Consider the following 22,716-nt stretch of genomic DNA (forward strand, 5'->3'; position numbering starts at 1 on the left):
CACCGCTTATCTCGCCCGTGTCACTAACTAGCTCGCCGCTGAGTGGTGCCTCCAACCTAATTTTCCCCACACAAAGTATGTTCATGATATAAGAAAAAACGCCAAAATTACCCTTGAAAATCGCTTCGATTTTGAGGTGAGGTGGCCGAGTGGTTATGGCGCAAGTTTCAGGACAGCCTGGAGCTTCTGCTTCTCAGGAACCCTACTTGTGGGTAACAGTCAGTCAATATCCATATCTAACAAACGAGAGTAATTCTAACAGTTCCTAGCCGCGTGGGTTCGAATCCCACCCTCATCATCACGTTCGTAAGGACATTGTTTTTCTTTTTGGATATTTGAGATGGGTGGTGAAACGCCGAGCTTTTTGCAGGTGGCTTCGGCAAATGGACCGGCAATGTGGGAGTAGACGTTCGTAGCGAACCCGCTGCCGGGCAGTACAGGCACTTCTGCTGCTCATCAGTGGTGTCCTGCAGAGGCATAGAACATAAGATGCCGTCCATACAGGAGGGGGGTTTAGTACATCCATCTATGCTAGGACGTATCTGCGTAGCACGCGTCAGCTGACCATAGTTTCGATCGTTAAGACGCAATGCTTGAGGAGATGAGAGTGCTATCCCAGAGCTCGCTACTTGCTGCCCCCAGAACTCGGGCCCCGTAGAGTTGCTCGGGCTGGCCCCCTCGATAGCCAGCCTTGCGTGCTGCTCTCGCGCTCCTAAGGCCCCGCACGTGATCTCGGTCCGGACATTCAAAATAGAGCCGAGGAGGCCACCATTTTCGCCTCCCACCCAGGCACCCAGAATGAACGACAACTATCGTCACCAATTGCATGGGCTATTTAGGCCTGGGCCGCGTGGCTCAGGTTTTGCCTTGTTTCGCGACCCAATCCTGTTATCAGATACGCAAAGTAGTGTGGCATCTTCAGCTTCGAGCAGCTTCGAGCCGAATCCCTGCGTAAGCTGATTCGTGCCTTTGGCTGCCGTCCTGTTGCGAAATGTGTTTGCCTGGACGCGGGGTTCAATGCTATAAAGATCAACATTCTGTGCTGTGGCTTGAACGCAGCCTCCTGATTTCCTCCTGTTCTTCCTCCATCAAATCTTCATCTTTACTCCCTTACATCAATCAGTAAGTGAACAAAAACATGCCTCCAATCTATTATCTCAATCCACCACCGAATCCCTTCTGGGATTTCGTCGCTGGAATGGAAGACCATCCATTCTTTGCACAATACCAACGACCAGTCCCTCCCACTGCACCGCAGAACCCAGCCGGTTCAGGAACGGAGCAGGCTCAAACGCAAGCAACCGCAGGGGCCAGTGAAAAAGCCAAAGGCAAGCACGCCGACAAGAACGCTGAAGACCCTCCGGAAGTCGATCCTTCTACCATCCGTCCCCAAGGTAAGGAGAAAGACTCCAGCATACCATTTCGTGGCCGTGGTCGTTTCGGAAATGCTTTCGAAGGAGACAATGTCGAGGACAAAGACAGCAAGCACGGCCGTCATGGGAAAGGTCGCCATGGCCATCGCCACCATCATGGCAAGGGTCGACGCCGAAGCCCAAGCTCTTCTTCCAGTTCCAGCTCCAGCTCTAGCGAGAGCGACAAAGGCCATCGCGGCGGTAAATGGTGGCGCCATCACCCCGACCGTTCCGGTCCTTGGAGAGGCGGACCTCCTTTTGGCCCGGCACCATTCATGTTTGCGGGCCGTGGAGGACCTTTCTTTGGGCGCCACGGCCCGCCATCTGGATTTGAAGGTCCAGAGGGTCATGGCCCCGGCCGCTTTGGCGGGGCCCGTGGCAGCGGAGGATGCCCTCGCGGACGCGGAGGTCACCACGGCCCTCATTCACGATCGCCACCTCACGGCGGACCATTTGGACATAGACAAGGTGCATTCGGCCCCGGACGTGGCCGAGGCGGGTTTGATTTGGGAAATTTCTTGAACAACCTGGGAGAACGTATTGGTGTTGATCTTTCTTCCGCAGCTGAAGGATTGGGCTTCAAGGCTCCCCGTGCCAATGACACCGACTTTGAGCCAAGAGCCGACATTTTCGACACCGCGTCGCAATATACGATCCATCTCTCCCTGCCAGGCGCAAAGAAATCCGATGTCGGTGTGGAATGGGATGGAGAGCATTCCGTCCTCCGCCTTGCAGGTGTCGTCCACCGACCGGGTGTCGACGAAGAAATGATGACACGGTTGGTTGTTGATGGAAGAAAGCGCGAGACTGGTGTTTTCGAGAAGAACATCCGTCTCGGAACTCAGACGGAGCCCGCCGATGTTGACGTCCAAGGTATCACAGCCAAGATGGTGGATGGCGTCCTCGTTGTGCGGGTCCCCAAGGTTGAAAAGACATTCGAACGCAAGTCAGTCCACGTCTCGTCCTCACCTGAAATCCCAATCGAGAGGCCAGAAGAAGTGTATGAAAACGAAAGGGATCTCTTGTTCGATGCGGAAGAACAGGGAGACGAACACATGGAAGACGCTCAGCCAGATGCTGCTCCGGCCCAGCCATATCCAGCTAAGGCTTCCATGAGCAGTGCTTCCAAGGGCAAGCAGAAGGCAGCAGAAGCAGAACGAGAACGGTCCACGACCCTTGACTACGAACACCCGAATGAGACGGTCGACACTCTTCCGCGGTATGAAGCTGAAGACACAAGCAACCATGGGCGACCAGATGATGCGGAGATGAGTGACTGGGAGAAGGACGGGTCGGAGGATGAAGGCGAGTACGTCAAGATCAACGTTGACTAAAAGACAAACAAAACAGGCCAACGAAAAGAGCACCTGCGGAGTCCCCATCGGGCTTTGACAGTATGAGGAGGGAATATTGGACATCAGGGGCGTTTCTGGATTTCTCTTCTATTTGATTTGCTATGACCTATGTCTCTACCCAAATTAGTGCGAAGCTCCATTCAGAATCATACAGCACAAGAAACATGGAACATGGAACATGGAACATAAACATGATCTGCCGGCGTTGCAAGATCATGCAAAATTCACACAAAATACAAAAACCACATGGCTTGCGTTGGCTCGCCAGAGATCTCAAACAAACTACTTCTTTTACCCTTTTTCTTCGTTTCTCTTTTCGATTCATAATTCCATCTCGATCGTCCCCCCACCCAGACCGGTGAATGAAAATGTATTGTTGCACCATGAAATTTGTTAGGCAGATATCCCTAAGCGTAAGAAGAAATGTAGTTATCTAACTCGTAAATATTTCGAGAAAAGGGGGTGGTTTAGTTGGCCTCACCTCTCGTCTCTCAGCCCCGGCAAGTCATACCTACAAACCCCCCCGTCTCCAGTTCACGACATTATCCTATGCTCGACAACGGGGATGGTGAGTTAAGCCAGAGCTGCATCTCTGAAATATGAGACTCAGTGGGATTGCGGCTAACTTTGTAATCTTCGATATGAAGCAAATCATGACATTGTAGAACGCGGGAGGACTAGTGCTGATGAAAATGCCTTGATGAAGATGAAGATGGCCAGTGTCAAGTTCCGCGGAGGGACCAGCAGGAGACCTGCGGAATATATCGCACCTCTCAAAGGAACTCGCACAAGAAAGACGATTGAGGCAGGCACATATCGGTGCGGGATGAGAGCAGCTTTGGTTCGATGCCTTGCGCTGAAAACACCAACGTCCTTGCACTAGCATCGAGTGCCATAGCTCATTGAGATCTTCTGGCCCGTTCCAGAAAACACCAGGTAAGGCATCGACATATGCAATCCTCGGTGGCACAGATCAGCCTTTTCTCTTGTCCTTCTTCTTTCTTCCAGCACCGCTAGACTCGCCGCCCATATCCCCTCCACCGAGCCCTGGCTTTCCGCCCATTCCGCCCATTCCACTCATCATGCTCTGTAGTGCGCTCATATCGGGCATTCCACCACCGCCGCCGCCGCCAGGCATACCGGCCGGTAACTGGCCCGAACTTTGTGCCTGCCTGATCTCTTCCATGGCCTCCTTGAAGAAATCGTCCCTGACTCCACCTCCACTGACCGCGGGAGAATGCACGGGCAGTATCGAGCCCAGCTTCCAGCCTCTCGGTTTCGGGATATCTTCTTTGCCGAAGTTTTCTGGTATTGGTAGACCCTGAATCCGCAGCTGTAGAGGATCGTCCTTTGACGTCGGATGGTCTTTCAGCCAGCGTCCAATTAAACTGTACAAGTGTGCTTTGTTCTTGATCTGTGGATGTAGCGGCTTATGTGTCTCTCGATCGAACAGCTGGATTCGTATCCGGCCCGGGTTCGCCCAGTCCTTGGGATGTGTCTTGTCCGGCTCCAGGGCGAATTGCACGCTGCCGTCGCCGAGTGTGGCTCTGGCAGCCATGAGCAGGTTGAATGCGAGCGGGTTCGGCACTGCGAGCTTGGAGCTCACGCGACGGCCTTGCGCTTTTGTCCGCGTGCTGTCGAAGTAGACTGGGTAGAGGCATTGGAAGGTCTTGATGGCTTCTCGGTTGGGTTGTTGGGCCTGTGTCGGAGAAGGAGGGCGGAAAAGAGTGGGGTTAGGGCCTGGCGGTGGTATCGATGAGGGTTTTGAGGAAGAGGACGAGGACTGAGAAGGTTGATCTGCCGCGCGAATTATCACGTCGTCGGATTGTGGGAGGAAGTCGGAAGGGTCGTCGATATCGGGATCTGAGTCGGAAAGCTCTTCTACACGAGCGTGCGACATATTGATGTGTAGGTTGAGCGCTCCTTGCGAGATTTCAGATTCGTATTTGGAAGGATCTGTTGCGGCTCAGACGAGGCTCAACTGCATCTCGTGCTGGACAATGTCCCTAAGGGGATGCTGGCGTTGAGGACTGAATGCCCATCCAAAGTGTGGGGAAACATTGCACTTGGCGGTACTGGGCCACCGCTGTACCTGCCTCTTTCAGATGGCCTATAGAGCACGTGAGATATCAAAACACCTCTGTCACGTGCTTAATAGTCACGTGGTGCGTCTGATGCTCTCACCTACCTACTTACTACACTTTTACTTGCACTATACCTGGCATGCCTATACTTTTTTGCTTGAGACTGTCGAACCCCTCCAGCGACCATGGCAGGGGTTCAAGCTCATCGCCAACGATGTTTGAGTTGGGTTGCTTGACTTCAAAACATCCCACTATCGATGGTCCTAGCGCGAGCTAGAAGGAAACTATTCTCTTTCACGTCTAATTAAAGTATGCAGGCTTGTATCTCCATGACTACAAGGTTTGTCAAAAGCGTCTATTGTCACGAACGGGCCTAGAATCCCATATCATGTTCCATCCGGCCCTTCCATACCTGCAACTTAGGTGTGTTTCAGCTCGACAACAACGAGCGAGGCGCAAAGCTTTGCCGGATGGGTAGCGAGGATCAGTGGTCGGAGCAGGATCTTATGCGCCAATTCTCACCATGGTTCTCAATATCTGTGTGCTCGCCAGTCATGGTAGAGGTTCAAGCTTCCGGAGACTGCGCACTATATATCCGCATGGTCAGGGATCCCAGGGCCAGATGGCTCTTCGAGGGTGCAATTTTCGCGAGAGTTGCCAGTTGACAGCACCACCACCACCATGAAGGTCGCCCCAGTCAGGGTACTTCTGCTCAGCCTAGTTTTCGCAATATTGAGCAATGCTGCATTAGTCTCCAGGCAGATCCCTTTGGGAGCCAACGAGTACTTCTTGCCACCGGAGGCGGCGTTCTCGTTGGCGCCATGGACTTCAGATCTGGTCAATTCCACTGACGAATTTGTGCCTCTGACTGTTGTCAGCTTCAGTGCGACACGGGCGACAGAAGTCAATTTGAGAGCTGCTTTCGAGAGTTTCAACCAGACCGACGATGTGTGGAACTCGGACTTTACGCAGCGTATGTTCCTTTGGCACCCGTCTATAGAGGAAGGACTAAAATGGCGAACCAGATTTGTTGATTTTCCCTGGCAATGATGCTATTCAGCTACCCGACTGCCCTGCTATGCAGAGCGCCTTACTACCCGAGTACAGCGTGGACAGCATATTGACTGGTCATTCGACAACCCCCAATATCACACAGCCACCCCAAGGTCCATACTTCCTCAATGTACCCACTCGCAAAGTGTACAGGGCGTACAAGCTCGTTTCCGATACCAATCAGGCTTTCATACAGGTCAGTCTATGTTCAAGAAGCCTCTGCCACTTGCGCTGATCAGCGGAAACAGTCATCATATCAAGACGATAATGATGTCCATCACACCTTGGCAGCTGGAATTACGTCAGCAGCAGGACTCACAATTGCCTTGCCATCTCGGCTGTGGTACACTCAGACGCCCGACAAGCCATTGGCTGGCCTCCGTCTTGCTGTCAAAGATCTGTACCATTTGAACGGCATGAAGACGAGTTTTGGCAATCGGGCCATGTTTGAGATGAGCGAACCCGAGAACACTACAGCGGTCGCCGTGCAGAAGCTGATCGATGCCGGCGCCGTGGTTGTCGGGAAGAACAAACTCTCCGAGTTTGCCTATGCTGGTTCGTATGTTGTCGATCACATCGACTATTTATTACCATTCAATCCTCGAGGCGACGGCTCCAATAGCCCCGGCGACAGCTCCGGCGGCTCGGGTTCGGCAGTGGCCAGCTACGACTGGTTAGATGCCAGCATGGGTAGTGATACTGGAGGCAGCATCCGCGGACCTGCTCTGGTGAACGGGGTCATGGGAAATCGTCCTTCAACGGGTGCGGTCGACCTCTCTGGTGCTCTTCCCTTGTCCAAGGCCATGGATACCAGTGGCCTCCTTGTCAGAGATCCCATGCTTTGGTCGCGGATGAACAAGGTTCTCTACTCCGGATTCGGAAAGGAATATCCCTCGTTACCAAAGAAGGTCTATGTCGATCCTTCTCTGATCAGCGACGACCCGAGTTACACGACATGGTGGCAACAAGACGTGCAGCCGGTGATCAAAGCTATCTCTGCATTCCTAGGGACCAATGTCAGCAGCGTTTCCATCGACCAAATATGGAACAGCACCAACCATCCAGGCAAACTTAACCGCACCGAGATCGCAAACGTCGTGAACGTAGTGTACGGCAACGTCAATGCGTACGAACAGTGGACCATGTTCGGCCGTGACTACGTAAATGCATGGATGGAAACACACGATGGAGAGTTCCCGCACATGTCACCTTCAACACGGCGAGGATGGCTGGCAGCGAATACCTCAATCACCGCAGACATGCACCAAAACTACCTCGACGATATGCAGATCGTTCGACAATGGGTTGCCGACAAGTTCCTAAAGCCGGACAATGACTCCTGCTCCGACGCAATCTATCTATATTTCGAACCACCCTTTAAGCAATACAAGCTCGACGTCTCAGCTGCTACTGAGGACCCCTATATCGAGCAATTGGTAGAGCAAGCCACACGGCTGACGATCCAAGTCGCCGAGTTGAATGCAACACTTTTATGCGACACCACAAGCGCTTCCAGTAACACCACCGCTTCCACGGCCTGTCGAGAAGCGCAGGAAAATTTCGAGGCGCTGGCTAGTGGAGCATCAGACCCTGTTACTGTTTCGCCAGGTCGTCTGGCATCTGTAGCTGGCCTTCCTGACTTTGCTATAGCAATGGGTGCCTCGCCGGTATTCTCGAATTCGACCTTGAAAGAGGAGATGGTGCCTTGGGGTATGGACATTATGGCGGCGCGAGGATGTGATTTTATGATTCAGGACCTGATCTCGGCGTTGGCGCAACAAGGCATCGTCAAAACTGTCAAGGCTGGAGCCCAGGCCTTTTAGGGGTTGAAATAATACCTTTGACATCTTTAGTCCGTTCCTCTGTTTGTCACCTCTGTTGTGGCTGTCGAGGTACCATACATTGTGCGCGTTCATTCTATATCTGTGACTTATATCAACCAAAAAGAATGAAACCTTGGCTACTTGGTAGCCTCATTATGATTTGATAAGTATTGCTAGGTCTCCAGACAGGCCAGACGATGATGAGTCTTTTAGTAAGCAATTCAGAAGCCAGATGCCTTCGGCCAATCCAGTACATACAACCCTTGCAGGGTTCGACTGCAGGGACACTACATCCTGGCAACCAGCTCAAGGGGCATCGTCTTATCCCGGCCACTTTGGTCATCAACTATCCGGCGGGCCTGCCGGCCTTAATTCCTCCAAGCTCGGGCTGTTGCATCATTCTCCCTTGAATTCCCCTTACCATTAATAAGCAGGACTTCAAGATCCAGCCTTCTTGCTTGAAACCACGGGAGCAGCACTACACCAATTTTGGAGAATATAGACAAGATTAAGATGCCAGCAGCACGCCTGAGTGCACCTGGGACTGTCTCTTCCAGAGATCTTTTCGACGCAGCGTAATCATGTCGAAACCTTCAATCCTCTTTTTCCCGGGCTCGTTCGTTCTGGTGTCGCTCTACCAGCCGATCTTCGACGCCGTCTCTGAGGCAGGCTATGAGATCAAGGGCATCCACCCGCCCAGCGTCGGCCCAAGCAGTCGGCAAGGCAGAGACGGTCCCGCACCTTCCATGTACGACGATGCAACCGTGATCGCACAGGAGGCCGAGAAACTCGCCGACCAAGGCAAAGACGTGATCATCATAGCGCACTCGTACGGTGGTGTTCCGGTCTCCCAAAGTCCCCGGGGACTGGGAAAACTTGAGAGGAAAGCGCAAGGCAAGCCTGGGGGCGTCGTTCGGCTTGCTTACATGACCTGCCTGGTCCCTGCCATTGGAAAATCAGCTCGGGACGTGCTAAGCTCGATGCCCGAGGCGAAACCGGTTCCCACCAGTATTGATGTAAATAAATCTTCTCTTACTAAGGCCCCTCCAACTTTGACGTAGGCTGATGTGCTGACATTTTCACTTTCTTCAGGGAAATGGCTGGGCGCTGCAGGATGATCCGGCTGGGACTGCCAGGCTCATTCTACAGCACATGTCCCCCGAGGGGGGCGAGGCAATAGTCAGGGACTTTGCAAAGCACTCGGCTACTAGTTTTGTCAACGAATTAACCTACGCTGGATACAAGGACATTCCAGTGTCGTATTTGGTTTGTGAAGAAGACTTGATCGGTCCCCCGGAAGTACAAAGAGCCGGGATCGAGATGATCGAGCAAGTGAGCGGTCGCAAGGTCGATGTCACAAGTGTCAAGGCCGGTCATTGTCCAAACCTGACCGCGGAGAAGGAGACGATTGAGTGGATTCTGAGTGTGGCCAAGAAGGTACAAGAGAGTCAGGACGCCCCTTGATGTTGCAATGATTTCTTCAGCTCTGTTCAGGAACAGACTTCTAAAGTATATACAGCAGAGAAACGAACATAGTATAAAACGAAGTAAGCGCTGCGTCAACTAGGAAGCATGAGCTGTGAACAGCGAACATGTCTAATCCGCAAGATATATATTTCTAGACCTAATCAAATGAGCTCCACCGGAAAACCGGGCGCACACACGACATTGTGATGGTCTGGTCTCAAGGATCAGTCTATCTTTCGATATGTTTTGTTGCGTTGACGGATTGCTCGAACCATTTCTCAAGGCGATCTCTGTCGCGCACGCGGAAACCGATTTTGAAGGCCTTTGGTTCAATGGACAACCCCGATGGATTGGCGTTGCACTCGAGAGGACCCGTCAAAATTGGTCTTTCGTTGGGCTGCTTGGCCGGCAACACTTCGAGCGCAATGATTATGCGAATGAAGGTGATGTACATCTCCCGGTATGCCAAGTGTGAGCCAGTACACATGCGCGAGCCAGCTCCAAAGGCAAAGTGTTGCGTGCCCGAGCCCTCTGGAACGTTCAGAAACCGTTCTGGGTTGAATTCATGGGGACACTTGAAATGGTCTGGATCATAGTCTGCCGCCCAAGCGTTCTAATCCACACAAAAGCCGTCAGCATCACCATGCACACCATTGTGATCTCGTAAGTCACTTACCATAAGGAATGTAGTGCCAGCGGGTATAGTCGCACCTTGCCACACGATGTCTTTGATGCTTACACGTGGCAGAGACATGGGAATGACGGTCCAGAAGCGGAGGACCTCTTTGCAGAAGGCTTTCATATACTCGCACTTCTCTTCCTCCAAGCATTTTCCCCACGCATCTCCTTCTGGATACATTTTCTGAATGTCATCCAGTAGCCTCACCTGGAGCGATGCACCCTGAGGGCCTGAAAGGATGGCCACACCGAGTAAGATGCAAGCCGGCGTTGTGTCCAGGCCCCCTGCAATCATAGTCACGCAGATTGAGTTTATCTCCGCTACATTAGGTGGACTCGTTAGCAGATGGTAGAGATGTGCATTGTGAGAATTCTCTTACCGTGGCTGAGCTTGCATTCGGGATCTTGCAGGATATTGCCTGTGATGCAAGGCATATGAGTCCCCATCGCTATTCTATCCTTGAGTCTCTCTAAGAGGTGTTCAAGATAAACATCTCGCCGGTGTCGAAGGACGGAAGCTTCGTTTGTTTTTCGGGACAAGATCCTCAACAAGGGAACAAAGTCCTGCCAGTTATTGCTTGTGCTGCGAAGGGTACTGATCCCGCGTTCTACCGTGATGATCTCGCGCAGGAGCTCGTTATCCACGGAACCGTCAATGCGAAATCCATAGCCTAGAGTCAAGCTCAGGTTCAGGGCGAGTCGTTGGAACAACGGATATGGGTCCAGGTCCACTTGTGTGTTACTGTCGTCGTCAAGTTGCTGCACAAGCTCTTTGATACTAACATAAGACTCTAGGTCGGCAAAAGGCATGTAAGATACAACGGAAGGCCTGTTCAATGCAGCGGCAGCGGCCTTCCGTCGTCGCTTGCAAGATTCGTCCCATGGTGAGGTGCCGATAGTGAAGCCTTGCGAGGATGACAGGACGTTGTGAAATGTGTGTAGCGTAGGCCGGGATATCAGGCTCGATTGATTGTTGATCCAAAGTTGCTTGATGGATTGAAAGCTGTTTGCGACAACGAATCGCTAGACAAGGTTAAACCCTCCTCGGCTTACATCAACATGTAGTAGGGACGGCTTACCTTGTTTCCGAGCCTGATCTGAAAAACCGGTCCATACTTTTTGGACAATTCTGCCAAACGCCTTGGCTGTTCATTGCCCAGCTGAACAAGATTTCCCACTATCGGAAGGCCGGGGATGGAGGGGAGGTGTTGAATGAAAGGTACATCCGTGCTATCGGACAGCCACAGGATGAGGAACAAGATGATAACTCCACCACAAAGCACCATCCAGCTCGAGAGCGAATTAGGTGTCCCTCCAAGGAAGGCTATTGATCGGACCTTGGCTGCTGCAACCAGCAGTGCCTCTGGAGTTTTGGTGCTCATGGCTGGCAGGTGTTGGACAGCTTCCGCTCGCTCTCTCGACCCCAGGAAGAATCCGAAACCATGAGGCTTTTGAAGAGAATCACAGCCGAGGCAGAACACATGCGAGCCTGCAACACAATGGCTCTTGTGAAAGATGCTGAAGCATTTCCGGAAATCCCAGGCGTGCTTTACTGGAGACGGCACATCCGGCGGATCTGTCGAAGCTGGTTAACTTCGAACGTTGTATCGGCGTTCCATTTGTCCAGCGACGACGAAAACATGTCGCGTGGAAGGGATCCGAGCTGCTTATCACGACCATGTCAGAGCGCGGAAAGAATCATACACGCTGTGAAGCGCGACACAGCTCTAAGATTAGCTTGAGATTGGTGCTTCAAATTTCTAACCACGACGGTTTGAGTGCCGGTAGGATTGTTCCGGAGCACTCACCAAACCCGACAGTGTTTGAGTCGTCGTCGCCACACCATCCTCGTATGGTAACACAGTCTCCATCCTCCAAGAACGTGCGCTGAATCGTCGGAGATACATTAAAGCTCCGCTTGCCTCCTTCAGAAGCCTCAAGGAAGGAACCCAGGGTCCCAGGGTCCACGCCACTGATGGTCCCTGACCCTATCAGATCACCAACTTCTAGGGGGCACCCTCCTATTGTGTGATGAGCGATCATCTGTGCAAAGGAATATACGAGATTGCTGCCGTTTGTGCGCGACAAAGGGGCCGTTTCACCGCTGGATGCTGGAGCGAGCCCGTCAGCAATGGAGCTACAGCTACGAGACCAGCGGCTCAACTTACTTTTCAACTCGACTTCCAGCTTGATGTCATACACATTGCTCTTGCGCACTTCCCGCAAATATGGATGCAGCTTCGTCTCGTTCGATATCCCCATTGTAAGAAACGGTTCGAGAGCACCTTTGAGCACAATCCAGGGACTGATGCTTGTTGCAAAAGTTTTCGCATTGAAAGGGCCTAAGGGGACTGCCTCCCAGGCTTGTATGTCCCGAGCCGACCAATCGTTCAGCAGGACAAAGCCAAAGATATTGTTCTCGGCATGATTGACATTGATCGGCTCGCCGAGCTTGTTGCCCTTACATAGCAGCGCGCCCAGCTCAAGCTCAATGTCGAGCCGGCGACTGGGCCCAAAGCTGGACTCGGCCGTACCCGGCGTGCTCAAGAATTGTCCCAGTGGTCGGTGTATATGCGTGCCTGAAAGCACGACCGATGAAGCTCGTGAGTTATAGGCGACTGGGAGTTGGAGATAGTTTGGCTGCAAAGCCCTTGCAGGGTCTCTGAATATGCAACCACAATTGTGTGCGTGATGCTTGCCTGCGAAGAAATCGGTATAGCCTCCAATCTTCATAGGCAGGTGCAGTTCGATTTGATCGTTCCTAAAGAGACTCGCGCATTGGGCTTCATTATTATTTTTCAAAACGCCAGGGAATGCGCTTTCCGCAGTAAAAACTTCCTGGAGGTACTGGCGAACCCTGGCATGAACATCCTGGCCAAGTGCAGCAAAATCGTTCAGCGAAGGCTGCGAGAAGGTTGCGAGATGAGCAGCAGGGAAATCCTGAAGCTCTGCGAACCCCTTGTGATTGGCAAACTCATGCAGGTCCAAGACATGGTCTCCGATAGCAATTGCCGCATGCTTCTCGATGGAAGGTGGAGTTGTAATGATTCCAAAGGGTATATTTGCCAACGAGAAGTGCGACCCTTTCGGTATGCTCAACCAGCTGCCAGACGCCATCCTTCCCATTTGCTCTTTCTGAATGTCATGTCGCCATGCATTGATTTGGGGGACGGACGATGGCCAGCTTCTATCCTGTCGATGAGCATACTGCTTTCATCGAACCGGGTACAAGCGGGCATCATCGGGTTTCCCGGCGGATGTTATCGAGGGGTCACTCTCCCAGGAGTTTACCGAATCCCTTTCGATGGGACGTGGGGAAAATAGTCAAGAACCTCTCACTGCTTGGAGATGACAAAGATTGACACCTCGGTCAGGTCGGCCCTTGTGTACTTGGGCTCTTTGTATTGCTTCCAGCAATTCTGAACAAAGCGGAGGGACTTTCTACTGAGTCGACGCACAGCAAGTACTTCGCCGCGCCAGACTGTTGATCATTCAAGATGCCCTTTACAAAATTCGAGATACCAGAGAAATATGCGTACCAGACTGGTTTCCTTGCCAATTTGGAGTGAGTGATGATAGTTGATATCAATGCAACGGGGCTAAATCTGAGACCAGAACGGAGGCCATCCCAGGAGCATTGCCAATCGGGCAGAATTCGCCTCAAAAATGTCCCTATGGCCTTTACGCAGAGAAGATCTCGGGCACTGCATTCACGGCACCGCGTTGGGAGAATCAGCAGACATGGGTGTATCGCATAATTCCATCAGCATCCCACGCCGCATTTGAGGCTCTACCTTCTGACAGCAGACTGGAAGCAAAGTTCAACTACATTCCCGACCAACTCCGATGGGATCCTTTTGATGTAAACCCCGATGTCGACTGGGTCCAAGGCTTGAATATGGTCGCGGGGTCGGGAGATCCTGCTCTCAAGAATGGCGTCGCTTACTATATCTATGGCGCTACCCGGTCAATGGCTGAAAAGACTGCCTTTTATGATGCTGACGGCGACATGCTTGTTGTGCCGCAGCTGGGGGCGCTCGACATCTGTTCGGAGATGGGCCGGCTACTCGTTCGCCCGGGCGAGATTTGTGTCTTGCCCCGTGGTATTAGATACCGGGTTGATCTTGTCGACGGCCAGCACATCAGGGGTTACGTGCTGGAGATCTACAACGGCCACTTTCAGCTTCCCGAACTTGGACCAATAGGTTCGAACTGCTTAGCAAACGCCCGAGATTTCCAGATCCCCGTCGCCGCATTCACTCACGATTCTAACTCGACGTGGACGATGTACAACAAATTTCGGGCGCAGCTCTTCTCTGCTAGCCAAAATCATACGCCGTTTGATGTAGTTGCTTGGGAAGGGAGATATTACCCTTACAAGTACGATCTGGGTCGCTTCAACACGATCGGTACCATTTCGTACGATCACCCAGACCCATCACTGAATACTGTTCTCACTGCCACCTCTAACGCACATCCCGGAACCGCCATCGCAGACTTTGTCATATTCCCGCCTCGCTGGCTCGTGGCTGAGGACACATTTAGGCCTCCTTCTTACCACCGTAATTGCATGAGCGAGTTCATGGGCCTGATTCAAGGTTCTTATATCGCCAAGGAGGGCGGCAAAGGGGGCTTCCAGGCAGCTGGGGCGAGCCTTCATAACTGCATGAGTAGCCACGGCCCAGATGCTGCAGCATTTGATAAAGCCTCCAACGAGGAGCTGGTGCCTGTCAAAGCGGGGGTAGGGAGCATGGCGTTCATGTTCGAGAGTTGTTACATGGTTGGGATCACTGACTGGGGACTGACAAAATGCTCCAAACTGCAGTCCCAGTATCCCGAGGAAAGTTGGGGAGGACTTCGAGATCAGTTCAAGCCGCCTAGGACGACAAATGGGGCGTAGTTGGATCACTGATGAAAGGAGCCATGTAGCCATGACTGCATATTAGAGTGGGCTTTGGCTTACAAATCGAGCGGCTGAATGGAGTGTTGGGCAGCGAAAGGACTCACCTAGGCACTTGCTGATTTAGCTAGATCCAATATCTCTCTCTCCCACTCAACTCTCTCTCCGCAGTACTGTTCCACCCTTAAATCCTCTGTTTCCCGGCCGCAGTAGCTGGCATGAAATGTCTGTTACTGCCGACTCAATCGTCCAGATCCCAGGATACGATACGAGCGATTCGCCTCCCGTACTTACGCTCCGAGGTTAATGGACTCAAGGATGCAAAAAGCCGGAAGACCAAAACGGCCGAGAGCACTTCAGGCATGCGAAGTGTGCCGTACCAGAAAAAACCGCTGCAGCGAAGACCGACCATGCACTTATTGTGTTGGTAAGCTCTGTAAGGTATCTGCACCACTTCATGTGGCTTACTCAATCGAGCAGAGCATGATCTGGAGTGCACTTATTCGCGCAGTCACCGTGACAAGAGACCGAGACCACAGCAAGTGCTCTTTCCTCGAGCTATATGCCCTACTGATCTTCCTGCAAAGGCCAGATTCACAGAACGAACAACAAATCACGAGCATAGATACTCCACGCCTTGCTCAACGGCTCATAGCGGGCATAGCTGAGGGCGGCATTGAGTCCTGGCCCAATAACGTCAACCAATCGATAACCTACCACGGACGCACTTTTCAGCAACCACAGGGCATCGTCGCTGGTCCAGATAAGCAGCAAGATGCGGCATGCGCCCCAGCTGCCGCGGATGAGAACAGCTGTAGCCCATCGACGATCACATCTCGTAAGGCCGCGTCTGACGTGATCGACACCAATCTACACACAAGTAACCTGGAATTCTATGGGTCGTCCTCATCTGTCGCATTTATCCGCCACCTGGAAACTTTGTCGAATCGTCAAGCCACGGGTCCTGCCGGTGAAGAACCCGAACGATCACTGGCTTCACTTTTGCACAACACCGATTTCCAGCCCAACACTTCCCAGAGTACGCCTGCAACACAAGAAGCAGTCCCAAATCCCGACCGCTTCCAATTCCGCGTGGCAAGGCGATTCCTGGACGCCTACTTCTCCAATATTCATCATATCCAGCCTTTGTTTGAAGAAGATGAGTTCCTCGCTCGTTGCGAAGATTTGTGGTTCAACAAACCAGCGAAACAACCGTTGTCCTTTGTCGCTCTTTACTATGCCACGTTGAGCCTAGGCAGCCTCGTCATGACCTTCGAAGACCCGAAGTTGTTTGGAGCAGATCGGTTTACATGGAGTCGCAAATTGTTCAATGAGGCTTCTGCTATACTGACACGACTCGGCATAGCAACGGACGTGGAGATGGTCCAGTGTTTCTACATGATGGTATGCCATTCCAGAAACCGCACTTGACCCGGAGCACTGACGGTGGTTGGCTGAAGAGCAAAATATGTCAGCACGAGCTTAATCCTCACGGTATGCCGATTTTGACTTGCCCTTGTCGTCCTCGCTAACAGCTTTCCTAGTCGCATACTTATATTCCGGCCAAGCCGCAAGGACCTCATTGGCAATCGGTCTCAATCGAATACCCATCAGTCCAGATTCAGCTGACCCAAAGGCTTCAGCGGCAGCATCAAAAACGTGGTGGTAAGATATCTTAGGTCTTTGTCTCGATTATGACGATGTTACTAAGCCTTAGCAGGGCTGTTTACTGCCTTGATATGTATGTTGAGTTATATCTCAGGAAGGGCAGCACTGAGAAACATATAGACAGACCAGCTTCGCCCTGGGAAGGCCTGACAGCCTTGGTCCAGACCAATACCATACACAGTGTCTTCCTACGGCAATTTCAGGGGAGTCAGTCTCGAGCCCTCATGTCTTACAGATTGTTCCGTGCATGGTTGACCTGTCACGGATCATGCGGAAAGTGGCCCTCGATTTGTACACCGTGCCGTACGAAATGGAACAAAAGCTCCACCGAGCAAACGCGCTCGACGCTGACCTGGAGTATTGGCTGGAACAAGTTCCCCTGTATCTTCGATCCGAGCAACAAAGTCGCTCTAATCATCCCTTGAAACCAAATCGCTCCGCCAGCTATATCAAAAAACAATCAGTCGTGCTACGACTTCGTAAGCATTGGGCACAACTCACTTCCGATCATCCATTCTGACAACCCTCCAGGCTACCTCAACCTTCGCATGATAATCCATGCCGTCTTTATGACTCATACGGAAATCAGGCCAGACGAGGCCAGGTTGATTCGAGACCGGCAGTGCCGGTGTCTGCAGACTGCAGAAAGTACGATTGACTTAATATATGAAACATTTCGGACCGATGAGTTCTTCCAGACATGGTACGCACTCTACCTGACTGAATACTCCCATTAAGGAATCAATGCCTTGCCTTTAAAACCAGCAACTGACACTTGCTGAACCTTTCAGGTGGTATAACTCAACGTATACCTTGTTTGCCGTCAGCATACTGCTCGCCGCGATCTTTCACCAGCTTGCGAGAACCCAACAAGCACTCGAGAAACTCTTTGCCCACATTGACCGTGCGATCGTAGTACTCCAAGCCATGGATGAGTGTCTGGTTGCCAGAAATGCTACTGCCATCATCAAGCGGACACTCGCTCGAGCTAGAAAAGTACCCCAGCCGGCCTTGGATGGACGGCAGCCCTCGGCGTCCCACATTGCAGACCTGAGTGGCGCCCTGCATCCTGCCATCGATTTGGAACAGCAAAGAGAACTGGACAACCTTGATAGCCTGTTACAGCCTCAGGGGATGGTCAATGATGTAGCTGAGACTATGGACGACCTTGACTGGCTCAACGCATATCCTGTCGATGACGGCCAGCAGTCTTTGTTCTGGACAGAGTGGGCTCATGAGCTTAACACTCTTGGCACCTAGCTTGGGACGGAAGGAGTATAGCATTCGCTACATATTCTCAGACTTATTTATTTCCAGGGCATGCCCACTCTGCCTGGCGAACACCTTGTCCTCCTGTTGCTTGCGCCACTATCAAGCTGTGGCTTAATGCTGCCTATTTCCTACTTCGCTGAGCCCCCAGATGCTAGAGAAAGCACTATCGAGGATGGATATTCGGGCCCCGAGTGGACGACATGCTTCCCGCGGTTGAGGTTTGTTGGGACGCGATCCAATGCAGGAAATTCTGGCAGTGTCACCTCGTGTCCTTTTATCTCCAGCCGGATGGACTCCCCGCGTTCGAAAATGATGCCAGACGGCCATAATGGGATGTCAAGGCAAACGGTCTGACCCGGCGGAATCTTTTCCTCTACTTCGTGAGAATGCCAGGCCAAAGCAGGAGCAAGCATCGAGCTTTGCTCCTTGGACAGGGTCGGATCAGCGCTCAGCCGCCGGTGGGAAGCTCGAAGTCTGCCATTGGGGCCCACGTATTTGAAAATGTTCAGGTCTGGAACGTCTGAAGACGCAGTCCCTGGTGGGAGACTCTCGAGCGGAATGTTCATCTGCAGCAATGGCTGGCCGTCTGTATCGAGCTTACGCAGAATGACATAGACATCTAGGTCATCGGTTTCGGCACAAGACATGTACAATTTGACCTGGGAAAACCCGATCAGTTCGGTATAGGCGCTGAATCTGTGACGGAAGTGCACCCCGTCGTCATCCCAGGAGTCGGATTGGTAGCCGACCGAAGAGACCTCGCCTGGAGCTCTTCCTTCAATCAGCGTTGCGGTCTGGCAGTTCAAGAAGAACCTCCGATGCTGAACATAGCTGGGTGGATATACAGGCTCGGGCCTATTCACGATACAATTACGGTTAAACCCGAGTAAACAGTGGCGTACTTTGGGCGTCGACTCCCAGCCACTGGCCTTTCCGTAAAGGTATCGATCGAAGAACTTTTGCAGGTCATCGTTCGCCCATTTCTGGTATATGTCATGCCACTCCTGGGTGTGGATAATCCGTAACCTATTCCCCTTCAAGTCAGCAAAGTCTGTTCAGATCTCACGAGGCCCGAAAAACAACGGACCACTTGTCTTTTGATGACGAGAACAAGAACCCTCTTATCGTGCCCTCGGTGTGTAGCATGGTCGAGAAGCTCGCCACAGCGTAAACCGGGACGTCGATCTGGTCAAATTTGGCACTCTTGTCGTCCCAGTATTGGTTCCAAAGCGGATATCGACGGATCATGGCACCTGTATCTTCCTGTCGGTTCTTGCCTATGAAGTTTGAGAGGTTTCAGCAATTTGTATGAGACAGAAGAAAATGGATCAGTCGCACCACAGTAGCCGCTACCACGGTAATCAACAAAGGCAGGGTTTGGAATGCCACCTCTACCGAGCAGTTCATGATAAAAATTTGCAAAGCCCTCCCAGGGGGCAATGGCTTTCAAGTGAGGAGGGCGCTCCGCAGCAATAAACCTGCAAGACGGATTATTAATAGTCCCTGTCGGCCGGAAAGAGTCAGGAGATCGGCCTTCTCTTTGCACATACCACTGAGCGGCAGCCAGGTATGAGTTGCCTGCAAAAGCGACAGCTCCGTTGCACCAGTGCTGAGCAGCGATGCACTCGACGGCATCATATCCATCACGGCCCTCCTAGATCGAAGTACGTTGTTCAGGTCAGCTTGTTAAGCCCACAACGGGTTGTGCTCAGATCTGAAGGACCATGCTCACTTGCGTTCCCAGCATGTACATGTCTCCGTCAGAATCAAAGACGCCACGGGAATCCACATTGACAATCGCATAGCCCCGAGGACACCATTCCGCCGGATCCAAAGCCTCGAATTTTTCGAGATCACTGGTCCAATCTCTGGGGATCCCGGCGCGCCAGGGGATCCTATCAAGGCTCTGAAAGCCTGGAGGACAGGAATGACTTAGCGCGCGCCGAGGAGCAGAGAGCGGTTGGGAGGGACGTACCATTGCCTTGCTTTCCATAAGGGCTCCATGCGAAGATGGCCGGCACAGGCTGATGGTCCGAGGTGACCGGTCGGAAAACATCTGCCCAGATTGTGACACCGTCTCGCAGAGTGAGGGGAACATCTCTCTCGAAGATCAAATCTTCGTCCAACGCCCGTCGTCCTTCTGCTTTCTGCCATCCTTTGGGAAGTGTCTCTTTGCATGGGCCAAATTGGCACCATCGCTTACTGAAGTCACGGTTTGCTTCTTTGAACAGGACTCCGATGCCGCCGATATTGGTAGCCATGTTATTGCTGGATGAGACCTCGATCACGTCCTTTGCCGAAAGATGACACACCGACGAGGCTTGACCCAATCTACAATGGGTCTAAATACTTGCCTTCGACCTGCGACATCACTGGCCTTCTCGGCCGGACCTGTCGTCTGACGCGGAGTTGTTGGTCAGCGGTCGAGATGTCGGACGGACGATTGTTAATCAAGCAGCCGGCGGCTTCTCGAGTGCCGGCGGATAACCCGAGGGTGGCCATTACGATCAGGTCTGTCTGGACCTCATCAGCCCAAGTTTGTCCCCACGGGGTTACGAGCAACGACTACCCACAAGGTATATTATGCGGAGTTATCTATTGGATGCTATCCCTCTCTCCAGAATGCTCATCGTGTCGAATTCCGTAGCGGGATCTACCCTTTCCAGCCAGGGTGCCGTTAAGTACTAGCAGTGATCCAATTTCCTCCGCAGCCATAAGGTCGCAAGACCTCAGACCTCGTCCATATCAGAAACCTGCGACGAACCACCACTGCCAGTTATGAGTGACATGGACCATCCTACGGTTCAGCCGGCCACAGATCTCAATACGAAAGACAACGGCAAATATGAGTTACAGGAGGCGGAGCATATTGATCTGTCCTCTCAAAATCTCACCTTCGACGAACAGGAGCTGGAACCGGAGCTGCACGCGCGCACCTGGATCGCTCTCGCAGCCTTTTTCTTGTTGAACTTCACCCAGGTGGTGGCTCTGCAAGGACCATCTTCTGTTGTAAGTATTACTGCACCATGTTGACTTTGAAAACCACCACAAAGGCTGCCATCCATTTTCCAGATGATCATGGCTGAGAACTTGATTCTTCCTCAGCTGACCTACATTGGAACCGATCTCCACAACACGGAAACTCAAGCCTGGGTGGTTGTCGTTCTTTCCCTGGTGCAAGGAGTCCTGGGACCACTCCTCTCCACAGCTTCAGACACCTTTCAAGCCCGCAAGCCATTGCTTGTCGGTTCCTGCGCCATATCCTTTGTTGGGGCTTGCATCGCTCCGGGCTCCAGCACCATCAACCGACTTATCGGTGCCAATGTCCTGATCGGCGTCGGCTTCGCATCAGTACCCATAGCTTACGCCGTGCCCAGCGAGATCCTGCCCCGCAGATGGCGACCATGTAAGCAACGAATCTAACGAACTTATTGCATCTACACATGCGACAGGAAAATTCTGACAAGCGCCCTTTTTTCTTTTAGTGGCGCAAGCCGGGGTCAACATTGCGGCCCTTCTTGCGACTGTTGCGGGCCCTTTCACCATCGGTGCTCTGACAAAACGCAACACACATACCGGTTGGCGGTTGTTCTACGTACGTTGTTGGGCATGGCCTAATCTTTAAGTACTGTCCAAGGCTGACTCGTTCTTATAACAGTGGTTCCAGGCTGCCCTCTGGGGCGCCACCACCATTGCGCTCTGCATGGGCTACAGTCCACCAACACGACATACCAGACTAGACCATCTGTCTTTCTGGCGTAAGCTTGGCTATATCGACCTGATCGGCAGCTTCCTTCTCACTGCTGGATTGACCCTCTTTATCGTAGGGCTCAGTCTTGGGGGTAGTCTATACACTTGGACTAACGCACACACTCTATCGACCATGATAATCGGCCTCGTTACGCTCATCACTTTCGCCGTCTATGAGTGGAAGGGTACCAAGACTGGCATCCTGAACCATGATCTATTCCGTGGTGGGCGTAACAAGGGACGAACATTCGCCATCTGTGTCGCATTGCTATTCATAGAGGCCGTCATGATCTTCAGCTATGCACTCTTCTTCCCCGTCCTGTACGGTGCTCGTTCCGTTCACCCCATTTAAGACGTTGCTGACGAGGAAACAGCTCACAAATCCTCTTCACGACCGATCCCGTCCTGATTGTCGCTCGCTCACAGGCATGCTGGATCCCAGCCATTTTCTCCACGATTGTCTGGGGATACATCAGTACTCGCTTCCGGACCATTCGAGAGCCCTTGCTGATCGGCTTTATTTTCCTCACGGTCGGCTTGATCGGACTAGCCACAATCCAACCAGGCCAACCCGCGAGTGCCATCGCCTTCTCTTGTCTCACCGGTATCGGCTTTGGTGCTCCACTCATTCTTGTCGTCACGGGTGTTCAATTGTCTACACCGCATAGCTTAATTGCCACGGCCACGGCTTGCACCACCTCTTCGCGGGCCGTAGCCGGTGCCGTCTTCTCGGCCATCTACGCAGCGGCCTTCAACACCCGCCTCAAGGACTACTTGCCCAAATACATTGCAAAGGCGGCGTCGGCTGCTGGACTTCCCGCCACCTCCCTTCCAGCTTTCATCCAAGCCCTGAGCGAAGGTGACGACGCCGAGGCGTTGGCAAATATTCCAGGCATCAGTCCCACAATCATTGCACAAGGGGCACGTGCTTTACAGCAGGCCTTTGCCGACTCGCTTCGCGTTGTCTTCATCATCGGAGCGCCATTTGGAGTGGTCGCCTGTATCGCCTGCTGGTTTCTCGGCGACTTGAGAGAGACGATGGATTACCACGTCGATGCACCGATTGAGGAGTTGCACACCAAGCGAGACCGCCATGGGCCTGCTGTATGAGCCTCGGTCAGGTGCTACAGCTGGTGGCAGGGAGAAAGCTTCGTTCGCGGTACTCCGTAAGTGAAGTGAGAAATTCGATGCCTGGAGCAGCTCGTGGTTGGAAAATACTTCTTATTGCCATCAATATGCGAAATTTGAAATGCT

The 22,716-nt window shown here is 52.4% G+C and overlaps 9 protein-coding genes and 1 non-coding gene across 13 annotated transcripts; 7 read left to right on the plus strand and 3 right to left on the minus strand.

Annotated features, from left to right (window-relative positions):
• Positions 1–135: 135 nt before the first annotated feature.
• PV05_07311 lies at positions 136–298 on the plus strand. Its single transcript has one exon. It is a non-coding gene; the product is annotated as a tRNA-Leu (tRNA).
• Positions 299–1,046: 748 nt separating this feature from the next.
• Positions 1,047–3,049, plus strand: PV05_07312 (uncharacterized protein). Its single transcript, XM_013460121.1, has one exon. The coding sequence runs from the start codon at positions 1,139–1,141 to the stop codon at positions 2,744–2,746; it is 1,608 nt and encodes a 535-aa protein (XP_013315575.1). The 5' UTR covers positions 1,047–1,138; the 3' UTR covers positions 2,747–3,049.
• On the minus strand, positions 3,044–4,778 carry PV05_07313 (uncharacterized protein). Its single transcript, XM_013460122.1, has one exon. The coding sequence runs from the start codon at positions 4,665–4,667 to the stop codon at positions 3,741–3,743; it is 927 nt and encodes a 308-aa protein (XP_013315576.1). The 5' UTR covers positions 4,668–4,778; the 3' UTR covers positions 3,044–3,740.
• Positions 4,779–5,221: 443 nt separating this feature from the next.
• PV05_07314 lies at positions 5,222–7,894 on the plus strand. Of its 2 annotated transcripts, XM_013460124.1 has the most exons (3): positions 5,222–5,824; positions 5,877–6,100; positions 6,153–7,894. In XM_013460124.1, the coding sequence occupies exons 1-3, from the start codon at positions 5,533–5,535 to the stop codon at positions 7,725–7,727; spliced, it is 2,091 nt and encodes a 696-aa protein (XP_013315578.1). In that variant the 5' UTR covers positions 5,222–5,532; the 3' UTR covers positions 7,728–7,894. The 2 variants fall into 2 exon arrangements, with proteins under 2 accessions (XP_013315578.1, XP_013315577.1); XM_013460123.1 differs by having other exon boundaries at positions 5,222–6,100.
• A 414-nt stretch (positions 7,895–8,308) lies between these two features.
• On the plus strand, positions 8,309–9,191 carry PV05_07315 (uncharacterized protein; the record flags this gene model as incomplete). Its single annotated transcript, XM_013460125.1, has 2 exons — positions 8,309–8,743; positions 8,820–9,191. The coding sequence occupies 2 exons, from the start codon at positions 8,309–8,311 to the stop codon at positions 9,189–9,191; spliced, it is 807 nt and encodes a 268-aa protein (XP_013315579.1).
• A 232-nt stretch (positions 9,192–9,423) lies between these two features.
• PV05_07316 (fumarylacetoacetase) lies at positions 9,424–12,989 on the minus strand (the record flags this gene model as incomplete). The annotated part of the gene is made up of 6 exons (XM_013460126.1): positions 9,424–9,807; positions 9,871–10,193; positions 10,253–10,875; positions 10,926–11,448; positions 11,681–11,983; positions 12,041–12,989. The coding sequence occupies 6 exons, from the start codon at positions 12,987–12,989 to the stop codon at positions 9,424–9,426; spliced, it is 3,105 nt and encodes a 1,034-aa protein (XP_013315580.1).
• Positions 12,990–13,369: 380 nt separating this feature from the next.
• On the plus strand, positions 13,370–14,772 carry PV05_07317 (homogentisate 1,2-dioxygenase; the record flags this gene model as incomplete). The annotated part of the gene is made up of 2 exons (XM_013460127.1): positions 13,370–13,437; positions 13,488–14,772. 2 exons carry the CDS (start codon positions 13,370–13,372, stop codon positions 14,770–14,772), a joined length of 1,353 nt encoding a protein of 450 aa, XP_013315581.1.
• Positions 14,773–14,947: 175 nt separating this feature from the next.
• PV05_07318 lies at positions 14,948–18,195 on the plus strand. Of its 3 annotated transcripts, XM_013460129.1 has the most exons (9): positions 14,948–15,199; positions 15,253–15,310; positions 15,360–16,176; positions 16,233–16,266; positions 16,317–16,437; positions 16,493–16,513; positions 16,561–16,919; positions 16,972–17,143; positions 17,232–18,195. In XM_013460129.1, the coding sequence occupies exons 1-9, from the start codon at positions 15,079–15,081 to the stop codon at positions 17,698–17,700; spliced, it is 2,172 nt and encodes a 723-aa protein (XP_013315583.1). In that variant the 5' UTR covers positions 14,948–15,078; the 3' UTR covers positions 17,701–18,195. The 3 variants fall into 3 exon arrangements, with proteins under 3 accessions (XP_013315583.1, XP_013315582.1, XP_013315584.1); XM_013460128.1 differs by having other exon boundaries at positions 15,253–16,176; XM_013460130.1 differs by having other exon boundaries at positions 14,948–16,176.
• On the minus strand, positions 17,764–19,973 carry PV05_07319 (uncharacterized protein; the record flags this gene model as incomplete). Its single annotated transcript, XM_013460131.1, has 6 exons — positions 17,764–18,738; positions 18,800–18,989; positions 19,051–19,190; positions 19,263–19,366; positions 19,445–19,626; positions 19,688–19,973. 6 exons carry the CDS (start codon positions 19,971–19,973, stop codon positions 17,841–17,843), a joined length of 1,800 nt encoding a protein of 599 aa, XP_013315585.1. The 3' UTR covers positions 17,764–17,840.
• Positions 19,974–20,499: 526 nt separating this feature from the next.
• Positions 20,500–22,622, plus strand: PV05_07320 (uncharacterized protein; the record flags this gene model as incomplete). Its single annotated transcript, XM_013460132.1, has 5 exons — positions 20,500–20,721; positions 20,818–21,118; positions 21,198–21,307; positions 21,371–21,783; positions 21,837–22,622. 5 exons carry the CDS (start codon positions 20,500–20,502, stop codon positions 22,570–22,572), a joined length of 1,782 nt encoding a protein of 593 aa, XP_013315586.1. The 3' UTR covers positions 22,573–22,622.
• Between the last annotated feature and the right edge of the window lie 94 nt (positions 22,623–22,716).

This window comes from Exophiala xenobiotica (genome assembly GCF_000835505.1).
Source record: "Exophiala xenobiotica strain CBS 118157 unplaced genomic scaffold supercont1.4, whole genome shotgun sequence".
Taxonomy (NCBI): domain Eukaryota; kingdom Fungi; phylum Ascomycota; class Eurotiomycetes; order Chaetothyriales; family Herpotrichiellaceae; genus Exophiala; species Exophiala xenobiotica.